Source organism: Callorhinchus milii, unplaced genomic scaffold (assembly GCF_018977255.1).
Source record: "Callorhinchus milii isolate IMCB2004 unplaced genomic scaffold, IMCB_Cmil_1.0 Scaffold2, whole genome shotgun sequence".
NCBI lineage: Eukaryota > Metazoa > Chordata > Chondrichthyes > Chimaeriformes > Callorhinchidae > Callorhinchus > Callorhinchus milii.
Genome location: NW_024704743.1, coordinates 24147588 through 24163818, shown reverse-complemented (window position 1 = coordinate 24163818; position 16231 = coordinate 24147588). Strand labels below are relative to the sequence as shown.

General features: G+C 39.1%; 1 protein-coding gene across 2 annotated transcripts in view; it reads left to right on the top strand.

The window, feature by feature from the left end:
* march6 (membrane-associated ring finger (C3HC4) 6) overlaps positions 1-16231 on the top strand; it is a 49738-nt gene extending 33507 nt beyond the window's left edge. For both annotated transcript variants that reach the window (XM_042346910.1, XM_007889683.2), the window contains exons 15-26: positions 860-994; positions 2213-2332; positions 3635-3735; positions 4774-4911; positions 5877-6081; positions 8020-8089; positions 8193-8374; positions 9363-9497; positions 10552-10641; positions 11570-11702; positions 13255-13390; positions 13916-16231. In XM_042346910.1, coding sequence (XP_042202844.1) covers positions 860-994; positions 2213-2332; positions 3635-3735; positions 4774-4911; positions 5877-6081; positions 8020-8089; positions 8193-8374; positions 9363-9497; positions 10552-10641; positions 11570-11702; positions 13255-13390; positions 13916-14003 — 1533 coding nt within the window. In that variant the 3' untranslated portion in view covers positions 14004-16231. The remainder of the gene's footprint in view (positions 1-859; positions 995-2212; positions 2333-3634; positions 3736-4773; positions 4912-5876; positions 6082-8019; positions 8090-8192; positions 8375-9362; positions 9498-10551; positions 10642-11569; positions 11703-13254; positions 13391-13915) is intronic.

Here is a 16231-nt window from a genome sequence, read left to right as displayed (position 1 = left end):
AAATTAATGAGATTTCCTAAACGCGTGTCTATTGACTTTATAAATCTAATCTTCTCTTTTTCCTGTATATGGTAGGATTCTGCTCGAGTATGGGTACCAGGATGAAACCTGTCACTCCTAGAGTAACTCATGGCATAATCTAATCTATTCCTTGCATTTGTTATAGTACCTTATCACGTCTTTGCGACGTCTCAAAGCGCTTCACAGAATATATTGTAAGGTGTATTGATTGACTTGTGTATTTTGTGGGTGAAACGCAGCAGCCAATACTCACAGCAACGTTCCACAAACAGTCATGGATTGATTGACCAAATTTTTTTGGTACAGCTCAAGTGTGAGAGAATTCTGTACAATGTTCTAAATAATGATTTATTTGAAAATCTAATTTTCAACTGCAGGATTTTAATTAACCTGAGGTAAACAACCTTTAAATTCACCGTAAATATATTCTGAAATACTCGGTGTATTTTAAGCAAGTAAAACCCTAAACGTGTACCTAAACTCTTCAAAACTGAAGATGCACAACCATTAATATCTATATTCCGTAAAAATCTTGTTTTCAACAATGCCTATAAATACATTACATATTTTTGTTCTTAAAGGTTCTGCTATTAATTTCAACAATGACAGTGTGATGCTGCTGCCTTTCAGAATTGTTCAGAGATAAAATAGCATCTGTAAGTGAGGAGGGAGAATAGTTGAGACACCAAGCAGAACTTGACCTATACTCCCCTGTTTTTATGCCCAAAACTGGAATTATTTTTGAACATACCTGAAAGAGTTTTTCAATTCTATAGTTTTGGGTCTGAAATCAATCCTGACAAATTCCAGGCTTTAATAATTGTGTTTTGGCCTGTAGGAAATGTTTGATGCTACATTGAAAGACCGAGAGCTGAGTTTTCAGTCTGCACCTGGAACCACAATGTTCTTGCACTGGCTGGTGGGAATGGTCTACGTATTCTACTTTGCTTCCTTTATTCTCCTACTAAGAGAGGTGAGTTACAAAGCAGTGACTCCTTGACGGAGGCTGTAAGTGGGATCGCCTTGGAGCTGAGCTGACTCTAAGGTGATGTGCTTGGCAATGAAATATTGGAATCAAACCATCCCTCTGTAGTGATCTTGGAAGTCCAGTTCCTGAGCTAGGGCGTATGCTGTACAGCAGGGCACTGCTGACAGACCATCCAGCCTAGGTTGCTGGCGGGACCTGGAACGGCAGATTGGTCACTGTACAGGAATTCTTGAGCTCAACTTGTTTTAATCCTGCAAGGTAAAGCTCAAACCTAAATTGGTAGTTTGGTCCTAGCTGAATGAGCAGTAGGAAACTTTGCTTCCTTCGTTCTACTAAGTAGGAAGTTTGTACAACTAGGACTAGTGTTTTCAATGGCAAGTTGGTTAAATTCTGACAATACCCCAAACGGCCAATCTAGGGTCCCCAAGTTTTGCTCTCGCCAACCTTCACTTGATACTCTCTGGAGCTGGGTCAGCAGGGTGCGTCCGTCCAGGGAGAGGGTGCACATCCGAATGGAAATTTCCATGTGTGAGGCAATATGTAGTAATTTGCCTGGTTTGGATATTCTTAAGCATGTGATTGGTTTCTTCCTGTGTCAGAAAGATGGGATTTCAATTTTTTTTCATATTGGGATTAATTAAATCAAATTACATTCTTATTTGGAGAATTTAGTGCTATTTACTTTTATATCATGCCTTTCATGTCGGGAGGATGAAGAATTGAAGCGCAAATGAGTTAAAATATCATAGCATTCAATCTCAAACACATTATAATTTTACTTCACACTGAAACAGCTTTTAAAATGTTGTTCTTGAGTGTTTTATCATTTTTATTCTTTAGTTGCTTCCTTTTTTAATGAACTATTATTTTTCCAATTGTAGATGCATATCTAACAAGTTTCTAGCATCATTCGTCAGATTTAATAATTGGAATTAAAATGTTCTCTTGAGTATTCTTTTAAAATGTATTAATACTACAGACTGCTACTTAAAACTGCCAAATTAAATTTGAGACACTTAAAAACATTTTTTGCAGTGTTTCTCTGTCTGCTACATACAGAACATGGTAAACACAGCTTTCTTTTAATGTACCTATTGTTGATAATCAAATTCATTCATTATGATGAATTACTGGTGGTTGTGTACTGCTTTTTTTTAAAAAAATTAAGTTTAACTCAATTTACTTTTGTTTTTCTATCTTTAGGTTTTGAGACCTGGTGTCTTGTGGTTTTTAAGGAATCTGAATGATCCAGACTTTAACCCGGTTCAGGAGATGATTCACCTGCCTATTTATAGGCATTTCAGACGTTTTATCCTGTCTGTGGTAAATATTATACCAGTGTTTAACCATTTTAGGCTAAAACATGATTGTTTATTAAAAAGTTATGATCCAAATAGAACTTACTTAATAGGGAATTGCAGGAAATGCACTTTATTCTAGAGTATTAAATGGATTTGAAGGCCTTCCTTATGGTATGAGGTATTTTAACTATGAATGTATTACATCTTTTAAAATGCTTTGAATCAGTAGAAATTGACCAAAGATTATAAGGAGTTAATGCTGAGGTTATGTCAGGTTGTAAGGAGGTTAATAGACTGATCCTGATTATTCCAAAGGCACCATTATCAGAAAATAATGGAAGCACTGGTGCCTGCTTTCTTTCTCTCCTATTTACATTTACTTAATCTAAATGAAAAGTACGAGAAAACGGTTTAGGTATCTTAGTTAATTGCAGTCGATATAAAGATCTTGGCACTTATAAATCATGTTTCAAATGATTCATTATTTGAAAATATCTGTTGGGGTAACAATTTCTAAAACATAAAATGGGATCCTGTTACATATTCCTCATTTCCTCCATCCAGATTAAGGATGAGAAAGGTGTTTAGAGGTAGGAATGCTGAGTGGCATTAAAATTATGAGGATACACATTTTTATTCTTGCCATAGCAAACTAATTATGGATTTAATACAGAATTGTGACTGAAGATTGACTGGCAATCAATGACATAAAACAGTGACTTATCAATCCACAGAACGGATAGGTTTGTCAAACTAGAACAACATGCCTATTAAAACATTAGGTTGTACCAACTCGGGTGCTGATAATCATACAACCTATGACTAAAAACGACACCTGATGCCAATGTCATTTTTATTACTTGGTGTTCAGATCTGTAGAATTAGACCCGCATAATAGGTTGGGAAAAATAATGACTGCCACTTCCAGGGTAGAAACCTGCCAATGAAGCTGTCCAAACCAATGTGTGCTGCATTTCTGCAGGTCCACAGGAGACACCCCTTGTAAGCAGACTCCATTTTGCAAGTCGTCTCACAACAGCTTGTCCTATAGTCAGAAAATCAAATTGTGCAGGTCTTCTGCAACAGAGAGCAACTATTAAACGCTTACAGGGATTTGGGAAAAATGTAGCCCCCTAATTGAGAATTAGAGCTTGGCAGTAAGACAACTTACTTTGAGAGGGTAACAAGTAAATTTAGTCAACTAACTTTAGATGGTAGATTTTGTTGATTAGTAGGAAATTGAGATATCAGAAAAATATATTTGAGTCTGTGTCACAGAGTTGCTTCTAAAACTTAGTTAAAAGTGCTTTTCTTTTCTTTGCAGATTGTCTTTGGGTCCATTGTACTCCTTATGCTTTGGTTACCAATTCGTATTATTAAGACTCTTCTCCCTGATTTTCTTCCATACAATGTGATGCTTTACAGGTTAGGACTTTGTGGTTGAATGTGTGTATCTCTTTCCTCATGTCTCATATCATTTTAAAAGATTATTGTATCTGATTACCTGGTGGCACTCTTCATAACACCAAGTAATCAGTATAATCAGTGGAATCTGTAGCTCAATGGTTAGAGCACTCGTCTCACAAGCGAGAGACCTGGGTTCTATTCCCGGCAGGACAAAATTTTGGGCAAGTTTCCTTATTCCACACGCCTCTGTTTACCTAACAGTAAGTAGGAACCCAGTTTTTTGTCGAATGACGGATCGCTTTTCCGTGGATAATAATTTGGTCATTCAATCCACAACTGTTTGTGGGACACTGCTATGTGCAATTGGTTGCCAAGTTTCACCCACAAATATACAGTCAATTTACTTTACAGCATATTCTGTGAAGCGCTTTGAGACGTCTAGAAGACGTGAAAAGCGCTATATCAAATGCAAGGATTATTTATTACTATATTTATTGATGCAACATACACAGTCTGTTGGGGTTTGTGTTCCTAATTAGTGGAGTTATCAGGAGATGCTTTGTTAAATACAATTTGTGCCTATGAATGATTTCTAATCCTGTGTTGTAAAACCAGATGACTCAATAGTGTTATTATCTTGCTATCGAGCAACACAGAATAGGTGTGCACACCCTACTAAAATGAGTGTATTGATCCAATTAGTCTTATCTTTGCTGCAGTCGGAGTACAATGACTAATGGGGACAATTATTAAAAGTAAATGGTATTGAAAGATTAAGGCAACTAAAAATGGAAGTCATCGGGCAACACAAAATTCTAACATTGGAGAAAAGATGGTGGAAAATCTGATGATCATTTTGCAATATTTTTGTAAACAAATAGTCTGCTGAAAGATTGAGGATTACTAATATAACGCTCTCGTTCATACGATCATCAAATGAAACGTACCCCTTTGCTCATCAGGGAAAGTAGTGCAGCTGTTGTGGTCTTCTCACAAAATAAGTAGCATATTTGAATTATTTTCTAGAGCTGTCTTAATTGTTGGTTTTCTCTGTAGTGATGCTCCAGTCAGTGAATTGTCCCTGGAGCTTCTGCTCCTGCAGGTGGTATTGCCTGCCCTACTGGAACAGGGACACACCAGGCAGTGGCTTAAGGGTCTTGTGCGAGCTTGGACTGTTACAGCCGGGTACCTGCTGTGAGTAATTCTTGAACCTTCTGCCTACCTCATTGCTCTGCTCTACAGATCTGTCTGTAGAGCCCAACATTTTGGAATATATGATGGCTAAATTGAATGTTTTCAGGAGTACATTTAACTTGCACAGTAGCAGCTGCTGCTATTTAGGAGCTACAAGTGAACACCAGCAAGATTGCAGGGAACAATACATCAGAACATGCCATATCAAAAAGAGGAAAAATTACTTTGCGAAATTTAACAAATTTGTGTAAATGCTTATAGAGTAAGAAAACTTTGTTTTGAAACTACAGAACTTTGGATATCAAGAGGTCTTACTGAATATTTGAATCTTAAGAGCCACCAAGGAAACTAATGTACCTACTTTTTTGGAGAAGTTATTTAGATCTAGTAGATTTAAGTTTTGTATTTCCTGTGCAATAATGCCTAATGTTAGAAATTATTTTGATACATGTTGTCCAAATAGTAAAATTCTGGGAAATACAGATGATTTAACTTCTCTAACTGGACAGAATTTTTGATATCGGGTTGAGTGAAGGATTTAAGTTTGGGTAAACATAGCAGTCGTATAAACATCCACCAAAGTAATTTTTCTTAGGTTTAATGGTTATGTTAAATTATCATATAAGGTGGTCAAATTATACTGTTAGGTTAAATTATCATATAATTCAGTATAGATTGGCAAAAGAACCAGAGAGGAGATGAGGAGAATTTTTTTACGCAGCAAGTTGTTACAATCTGGAATGCACAGCCTGAAAGGGTGGTGAAAGCAAATTGAAAAATAACTTTCAAAAGTGAATTGGATATATATTTGAAATGAAAAAAAATTGACAAGGCTATGGGAAAAGAGCGAGGGAGTGGGACGAGTTGGATAGCTTTTTCAAAGAGTAGTTACGGGCACGATGGGCCGAACAGCCTCCTTCTGTGCTGTAGGATTCTAAGTGTATCATCTGAACTTTTTCTGTCAGAGACCTTCACTCATATTTACTTGGAGACCAAGAAGAAAATGAGAACAATGCAAACCAGCAGGCGAACAATAACCAACAACCTCGTAATAACAATGTCATACCTGTAGTTGGTGAAGGACTTCATGCCGCCCACCAGGCCATATTGCAACAGGGTGGACCTGTTGGTTTTCAGCCTTATCGTAAACCTCTGCAATTTCCATTCAGGGTGAGTAACTTTTTTTTATTGTCACGTTTTTAATTATGGTTTAAAATTTCGGAGCAGTAGAGCAGCGATAAACAGCAAACTCGAGGAATGTACTATTTTTCAAGGGAAAATTTTTATGGTTGTTGTACATCTATATTCATAAGATCTCTAGAGCAGACCTTTATGGAGATGTCCTGGGTAGTTCTATATAGACTGTTGTTACACTGTCTTGGAGTGGGACATTGGAGGGGAGGATGGTGGCCGAAGGAACAGTCGACGAGGAGGGTCTTGAGTCATGCCTTGAAGGAGGCAAGGGAGGGAGCAAGACGATGGGGATGTGGGATGTTCCAAAGGGTGGAGGCGGAGAGGCTGAAAGCCCGATCGCCAATCGTGGGGCAGGCCGGGCGGGGGACATGGAGCAGGCAGGAGTTTGCTGAGCGGACAAGTTGATAAGTGGGTAGCAGGTCACTGAGGTAGGAAGGGGCAAGGCTAGAATGTCAGCAGCATGCCAGCAACTACTGGATGTCATTGGTGTCCCAGCAATTGCTGGAAATGCTTACGAGAGCAGGCACTGCTGGCTGTCCTGCTTTCCTGTGAATGCACAATGCAGTGGCAGTGTCCCTGGCAACCTGACATTTCAAGAAGTGATTACTGTCCACCACACTAATGCAATCTGTTATAACATGTTCTCATTTTGTGGTCCCCTACCAGTTAGTTACAACAACAACAAAATTACAATTGTAAAGCACCTTTCACGTTGGGAGGACGTCCCAAGGTGCTGAACAGTCGGGGATCAGGACCCAAGCGTGGGGGGTAGAGTTGGGGTAAGGGAGGGCAGAGAGGTAGGAGGGCGGCTGTAGGTACGGTCGAAAAGCAGGGCTTTTGAGTTGTGCCTTGAAGGAGGCAAGGGAGGGAGCAAGACAAAAGGGATTGTGGGATGAAGTTCCAAAGGGTGGCGGTAGAGAGGTTGAAAGCTGGGATGCCGATGGTAGGGCGGGTCGGGCTGGAGATGTGGAACAGGTCAGAGCCTCCTGAACGCAGGGAGCGGACAGGTTGATTGGGGGTCAGCACATCAGAAATGTAGGAGGGGTCAAGGCCATGGAGGGCCTTGAAAATGAGGATGAGGATTTTGAATTCTATCCTCTGAGGGATGGGGAGTCAGGGGAGCCGGGCGAGGGTGGCGGTGATGGGATCATGGAGCCTGGTGCGGGAGAGGACGCGAGCTGTAGAGTTCTGGATGATCTGCAGCTTGTGGAGGGAAGAGTTGGGGAGACCGACAAGGAGGGAGTTTCTGTAGTTGAGCCTTGAGGTGATGAATGCGTGTATGAGGGTTTTGGCGGGCTGAGGCAGTGGCGGAGTCGGGCAATGTTGCGGAGGTGGGGGAATGCAGAGTGGGGGCATGGCACGGGTATGGGGGAGAAACGATTGTTGAGGGTCGAACAAGATGCCCAGGTTACTGACTGGCTTGGTGAGGTGGAGTCTGCATCTGTGGATAACGGGGTCCAACTATAATTGGAATTACATAACCATTCAATCTAATAACCCTATTGAAGGTTCTGGGTATGTTGTACTATTGTTCAACATCAAACAGGTTGTTTTCATAGCATCATAGAAATTACACCTTAGAAGACCATTTGGTTCGTACAGCCTAAAATGTTGCTAGTTCATCCCTTGTAGATAATTCCTCTAATCCCATTTCTTAGTTTTATATTCTTTTTCTTCAAATGATAAACGTCAGGAACTAATTTGACTAGGCATGGAGTTTGAAAATGATATAATAGATTATGATTTAAATTCTTTATAATTAAAGTCAAAACTGTATTCATTCTAAACTGATAAACCATTTGCAAAATGAGGTGTAAATCCAGTTAATTAAATGTGACAATATTCTTTGATTTAACAAATTAGCAAGTGCTTGCAGTTGAGTTTAATTCCAATCATTACATTTCTTTCATATAGATCCTTCTCTTGGTAATCTTCATGTGTGTGACATTATTGATTGCAAGCCTCATCTGCCTCACATTACCAGGTATGTTTATTACCATCTTGTGGCTCTTTCGCCTTGGTCCTCAGGTTGATTATGGCTTTTGTATGTATTCTTCCAAATTGTGCCATTTTTGTTTTTTATTCAGTTTCAGCAGGTCGTTGGCTTATGTCATTTTGGACCGGGAGTGCCAAAATTCATGAACTATACACAGCTGCCTGCGGACTGTATATATGCTGGTTGTCTATTCGAGCAATTACAGTAATGGCAGCATGGATGCCACAGGGACGAGATGTTATTTTTCTGAAACTGAAGGAATGGTCCCTTATGGTAAGTCCTTACAGCTGCTCAGAATATGTTTTGTAAATGTCTCAGTTAAACATTCAGGTGACAAATGGCATGCTGCAAAAGGGTTAATTCCTAATTCTTTATAAGCAAAGGTACCTATGAAAAATTCGATCAGACAGTGAGTTAATATCTCAATGTACAGGAAAGGGATGAGGAGTTGACCAATAAGAGAGTACAGGCTGAAATGCTTTTTGATTCCCATATAATTTAAAAGCAATTTCCTCATATACTGGGTAAAATCTCTCCTGCTGTAAATCTGCTTAAGACTATCAAGATAGGAAAAACCCATGAATGTTGAAAATATAGACTTTTAGTGGATTAAAAAAGTAATTTAATAAAAACTTGCTTTGTGTTAATCTTTTATTGAAAGAATGAAGTCTGTTGCAGTATCCAAATTCATCTGTTTTGAAATGTCAGGTTGGATTTGGTACGTAGAAAGTAATGTACATCATAATTCCTTAATAAGGAATCCCGTTGAGAAATACCACAAATTGGATACAAATATTGGAACTAAATAATAGTAATAATCCTTACATTTGGTTACCCCGGTCTGCCTTTTAAAAACGCATACAATATGGAAGATCCATGCAGTGAAATAGATTGAGGGTCAGTTGCTTTTCTTCCATTTACCCACTGATATTTCAGCAATGAGATTCCCTATCTTCGACCAACTTACTCCCCAATGCTTTATGTGTAAAGGGAAATGGAGATTTAAATAATCTGTAATTGAATTACACATTCTAAATCAGATACAATAGTGTTTGGATTCAAATTACATCATATTATGTTTCCCTGGAAGGAAAATGCCAAAAGCTTTGTAAATCTATTGCTCCTTTAATTATGTTCTAGAGCTCCTATTCATTTTTGTATTATAGATGGGAATTGGAAATTTAACTTTATGAACAATAAAATATTTTTCCAAATTCAGAAGGTAGCAGTTTTTATATGAATGGTTTTGCTTTCTCTGTAGATAGTGAAAACACTGATAGTGGCCCTGCTGCTGGCTGGAATGGTTCCTCTTCTTTTAGGTCTCTTGTTTGAGCTGGTTATCGTAGCTCCCTTGCGGGTTCCTCTGGATCAGACGCCACTCTTCTACCCGTGGCAGGTATGCAAATGCACTAAAATAAAATGTACTACCTTTGAACTGTAATTCAAAGTTATGGTGGTTGATCTTATTGTCAGACTTCATAAGAACTTTTAAACATAAGATTGGAAAAAAACTCTGGTTGGGTCAAAATAGTCCTTGTGATTTACAATAACAAATTACATTTGTATAGTGCCTTTGAAGTCAGGAGGACGGCCCACAGATTAATGTATTTACAGTATATTACTTTAGGCTCATGCACTCCATATTTATTTTAAATCCATTAAATGCATGTTCAGTTATTTCAATCTTCCCAAATTGTTACAGCACCCAGTTGGGCATGTGAGTTAGTTGTAGTGTAAATTGAGAGAAGTGGCCTCTTCAATTGACCCATTCTTTGGTTAGGAACTAAGGTTCAAATTGCATTCTCAAAAATAAAGCCATGACAATTTAAACCTAGGCCACTTACTTCATGATAGCAATGACTTCTAAAGGAGAAGAAACTCTGGTAGATAAACAGCCATCCAAGGCTTCTCTTGCAAACCTATGACTTGTTTAAAGAAGAAATATAGGATTAGGTAACACTCAGTAAATTCTGTTTGCTACATGGACAGAAACAGGCTGCAATGCACTGGAGAGAGAATTTGGTGTTTCTTACATTTGATTGTTCCAGGTGGGTGGGAATTGGGAGACCGGTCAGGACAAGACTGGGCTCAACTGTATCCTCTGCCCCCCCACCAACACCGGCTGTTCAGTACCTGTGGGATCATATTTTAACCGTACAGGCAACTTAGGTTAAACATAATTGAAAGGATAGTAACGTTTAGAAATGGTTAATTGAATGATTTCTGTTTTCTCACAAACCCAGGGTTATTTCCCATATTCAACATTTGTATATATAAAAATACAAGTAAACCCCTAATGGACAATGGAGATCTTTAGCTCAATTTTAAGATACCACAGATATTCCTGAACTGACGACCAAATCACTTTCCCCAAGCATAGTAGGGGAAGAAAACAGTTCAGTTACGTCTTCCTCCTTTCGTTTTTGATTGTGGTAACTTTTTTATTACAGGATTGGGCTCTAGGTGTTCTCCATGCCAAAATTATTGCTGCAATAACTCTGATGGGACCTCAGTGGTGGCTGAAAACAGTTATTGAACAGGTAATAATAATAATGGCCTTTTTAGTTCTGTTTTTGTAACTCAGTTGTAATTTGGACAAGTAACGTAGGATTCTGCACTAGATTTAGAGATGTATGCTGATTCATTATTGTAGAAATGTACACACACATTATACAGTTGTTTGTTTTCTTCCTTTGTCTTTGTCTCTCTGCATTGCTCCCAATAGTTCTCTTGATGACTTAATTAAAGCTAACTTTCTCTCCATCTCACCATCAAACTACTCCATTGTTCCGCACTCAGATGCTACCATGTGTAAAGGATCCTATCTAAATGCAAGTTGTTACAACAAATTTGCATTTATATAACGCCCCTCACACAGGGTAGCATCCCAGAGTGCTTGACAATGACAGAACACGGCATTGAGCTGGGGGGAGGGGGAGGTGACCGTAGGCACGGTCGAACTGGAAGGTCTTCAGGTGCGACCGGAAAATGGGGAAGTAGGGGGAAAGAGGAGGGATAGAGGATGAGTGTTCCGGAGTCTCATGGCATAGCGGCTGAAAGCATGGTCACCAGTGTTGGAGCAGAAGGTACTGGGGACATGCAGAAGGAGGGAGCCAGTCGAGCAGAGGCAGCAGGTTTTTGGTTGGGGGTTAAGGTCGGCGATGTAGGGCGCTGCCAGTGCATGAAGAGATTTGAAAACGAGTGTGAGGATGTTGAAATCGACTGATAGGGTTAGGTTCTCACAATTGAAAATCATGGGCATGAAGCAAACGGCTGCCTCTACAGCTACAAACAGCTATTCTATTTTGCACCCTGCAGTCATGTATTTCCATAAAGATGCTCCCAATCAAGATGACTGTGGCAAATTATAGCTAAATAGCAAAACTTCTGACATACTACTTGGTTTTCTATGAACTTTCACATTTATATTAACTGCAAAATATCTAACTAGTATTTTTTTCATTTCAGGTCTATGCAAATGGCATTCGAAACATTGATCTGCATTTTATAATTCGCAAATTGGCAGCACCAGTTATTGCAGTGTTGTTGTTATCACTTTGTCTACCATATGTTATAGCTACAGGCATTGTTCCCCTATTGGGTAAGTACCAAAACATTTGTCTTATGATTTGCAACATCCCAATTTATATTTCAAGCCTCTAGCGCATTATTCATTGAAAGGATTGTTTTATGAAACATTTCTTTTCTGGTAGAGGTTACATCTGAACTTGGTGTTTGAATATTTAAAATGTATAGTGTGTTCAAACCGCACATCCATGCCATGACATGTTCTGCCTTCTCCCACCACTGCAGCATCACCCAGCTCCGTCGCTGCCTCTCCCCTCAGGCCGCTGAGACCCTCAACCACACACTCGGGCTCGATTACGCTATCTCCCTGTTTGCCAGACTTTCCACAGAAAGAAACCCTTCTTTCCACAAGCTGCAGATTGTTTAGAACTCTGCAGCTCGTGTCCTCTCCCTCACCACGCTCCTTGAACCTATCACCCCCATTCTCACCCAGCACCACTGGCTCCCATCCCCTTGAGGATCGAATTCAAAATCCTCATTGTCGCCTTCAAAGCCCTCCACGGCCTTGCTCCTCTGTGACTTGCTAAACCCATTCTGCTCAGCAGGCTCCGGCCTGCTTCACGTCACTCGGCTTGCCCATCAGCAGCACCATCGGCGGTCGGGCCTGCAGCCTTTCTGCCCCCACCCCTTGGAACTCCAACCCCAGACCCTTCGCCTGCCCGCTCTCTTGCTTCCTTCAAAGCCCGTCTCAAGATCTTCCTCTTCGACCTCATTTTTGGTCACCCTCCCTGCCCTCCATGCCTCATGATCTCAACCCCCAGCTCTGGTACATCCTTGACTATCCAGCGCCATGGGACATCCTCCTGATGTAAAAAGCGCCACACAAATGTAATTTGTTGTTATAAGTGAGAGTAGGATTTGGTTCTATTTATTCAATCAATCAAGTGTTTATGCAATTAGCAGACTAATTTAATGTAGTCGCATACCAGTAAATTAGGTAAAATAATAGTCATGTTGGCTCAACAGCTCAAGATAAATTTGGAACCATACAATATTTAACATAATGAGGTTAGGGCAACCCTTTGGAATTGTCTACTTTAATAATAAGAAGAAGCAGCCTTATCACGTCTTCGAGACGTCGCAAAGCAATTCACAGAATATACTGTAAGTGAATTGACTGTATATTTTGTGGGAAAAATGCGGCAGCCAATTGCGCACAGCAGTGTACCACAAACTATTGTGGTTTGAGTGATCACATTATTTTTTTTTGAAGGGATTATTACCCCTGGAAAAGTGATCTGCCAATTGACTTAACAACCGGGTTCCTACTTCCTGCTAGGTAAATAGAGGCGTGTGGAGTAAGCAAAGCTTGCCCAACGTTTCACCCTGACTGGGAATCAAACCCAAGTCCTCTTACTTGAGAGGCGAGTGCTCTAGCCACTAAGCTATAGGACTCCACTTTGTATCAATCTGATTTTACAGCATTTATTCTCCGATTAAATCCCCTGAACGGACAGTTTTCAGAAATGTGGCTTATTCATCTTATTCACTGAATGTTTATTTTACTTGTTCAATAAATTCAGTATGTGTTTTGAATTCCACTTTTATTTTCCTTTGTTGTGTAGCAGTAACTACTGAGATGCAGAACCTAGTCCAGCGTCGGATTTATCCTTTCCTTTTAATGGTGGTGATATTGATGGGAGTCCTTTCCTTCCAAATCCGCCAATTCAAGCGCCTCTATGAACACATTAAAAATGACAAGTAAGTATCAACCTGTCCGCCCTGCCACTCAACAGGTTCTGGCCTGCTCCACGTTCCCCACCCAGACCGCTCCACCATTGGCAGCCGAGCCTTTGGACTTTCTGCTCTAGGCAAATGTAATTTGTATTGTATTTTACTATTTGGAAAAAATTATTGTGTAAAACAGATAATGAAATTATTTCAAATTTTTTCGTGGATTGAATGAGTAGAGTTGGATTACAGCATTTACTTTAATATTTTTTTTTACTTTGGGACTGGCCAAAGTAATGCAACAGCTTGATAGCAATCCACCCTAAAACTGTAAAAATAAATTTGCTTAGCCTCTCCCTATTTTTATGGCCTTAATCCTGTAGATTCCGACTCCATAAACGGTGCAGATAGTTTCTCCCTATTTACCTTTCAAAATCCCTTGTACTTCTGAGTATAATCCTCACAAATATTTCTTGACTAACTTCAATTATAGTAAAAATGCTATATGAATTGAAAAATGTTACAATTTTTAACTTCTTTCTCTTGTGAATGTAGGTATCTTGTTGGCCAGCGTCTAGTTAACTACGAACGAAAGGCTGCTAAACAATCCAAGACGACTGCACCACCTTCCTTTGAGGAGTAGTGGTTCTGGCCTACCTATCCCTTATGTGCTCCTCCTTTGATCTATCTCTTTCTCCCCTCCCCCCCCCTCGTCTCCCTGCTCCCTTGTTTGCATCTTTGCTCATGTCAAGCAGACAAAAAAGTTCAGTTTTCTCACCTTAATTACTGTCCCATTGCTGTCTGAAAACTGTATATCTGTAAATAGAATGAACATTCTGAACCCCTTAAAAAAGATAAATGAATGTGCATTGTAAATCTTAAAATATGTATATTAATTTATTAAATGTAGTCATCACTTTATTTGGACTGTTGTCCTACATTTTGCAAGTGAGAGTGGTACAGAGACCATATAGCAAGGGTAAGTTTGTGATGACTTCATGAACTCATTTTTACAGATGTTCACAATGGTTGGTACTTTAATACCCTGGAATTCAAGTAAACTTTACAAAGCAGGGCAAAGCAAAAACAGAAAACAAAGGTTGCAAATGGTTAGGATTCACAAAACACTTAATTTCAATTGTTGTTCATGCCCAAAATCTAATGTTTTGGTAAGACAGTTCTAAAGTCTACTTTAGAGCAAAATATTAAATGCCATATAGAGCATTGTTTTAGCCTAACACCAACATCACTCACATATATACTTTGGTTTCGGCAGATGTCTAATTGCAGACTAATCCACGACCTCCTGCAACAATACTTTTCACTATTATCTCCCCTGGACATAATGTAGATCTATCTCATTTTTGCAGTCTTTTGTACTAATTTGATTTGCTATTTCTTCAACAAAGTGAATGGCACCATCGAGGTTGGATTTAGGCTGCATAGCTCGGACATTTTTGAAGTGCCTAAGCTTTTCTGCTGCCTACCTTGGATAATTGGAAGAAATCTTTTCTTGGATAATTGGAAGAAATCTTGTTTCTGGGGGACAAGGGTGGGTGGAGATTTTATTTGTAGAATTGCCCTTCTATTCTCTGTATATTCCCAGAACTGTGAATTGATTTTTGTGTAATGTTCAGCAAATTTATTTTCTGAAGAGAAAAATGCTGAGCATTTGTGATGCTACCCTTATTAATGGGGCAGTGGCATGCTTTACATTACAAAGCCAAATCCATACAATTTAAAAGCTGTAATGTTTTACAGTCAGCACCTGACTTAGTGTATTGATAATACTGTTATTTGCATTAATGGGAATGTTTTAAATTTTTAAACAGTGATGTATAACAAATGTAGATGAAGAAATGGGTACTGTTGACTTAATGTGAACAGTTGCTTAAACAGAATTTTCCAGAATCTGACCACTCCCCTCTTTGTCTTGATTTTTATACAATATATATTTATAAAAGAATTTCAGAAGTGACGAATCCATGCAAATCTGTATTTGTTCTACACGCTTTACTGCAGATGGTAGTGAAAGGATGAATTACCACATCAAAAGGTGTAGTAAGATTACTTGTAAGGAAATATCAAATTTACTATTTGCATTTGTCTTTTCGGAGCTATAATACAGAATTTCTGCAATAAGCAATCATTTAAGTATTCTTGCCACACCGAGACCTAGAATTTGAATCAAAAGTTGGTTTCAAATGCACTTCATCATCCAAATTGAACTTAGAAAACTGAACCAGATAGTAGATCTTCGCAGTATATGTAAATTGGAGAATATCTCCCTCTCCTGTCCCACTTGCAAAATCACCATTGCAAACACTGTCATGTACATCATTTGATGCATCTGCATTACAATGTTTGAGAAGGGCTTCCTTTTCTCTCAAAGACTGAATCATCATTAAGGAGTTAAGTGGACCTTAACTAAATGGCTGAGTGGCACAATTTGTTCTCTATGGGAAACATGCATGTAAATATCAAACAAGATTGTTACTTTATTTTGGATTTCCTTTTTGGAAATCCCATGTTGTATTCTGACTCCTGGAACACCTGTCTGACATTTATTGACAGATGTAGTCATTATTAACTTTTTTTGTGTGTTTGCAATGACCCAATACCAACGCTAACTATGTAATTTAGCAACAAGCCATCTTTTGAAGTTGTATCAAGGTGGTAAGCGTGCTCTTCCAATAGAGGTATTTCACCCTTTTACTACTTACACAAAATTGCTCTCACCCTATCGGTCATGGGGCAATTTGCTGTTTGTCATTGTTAGTTGGTGTCGGTGCAAATCATATTATGGCCTCTTTCCTTGTGGTTGGTTTGGGGGAGGTGTTAAAGAAATAAATGAATTGAATTCAGGAGGAA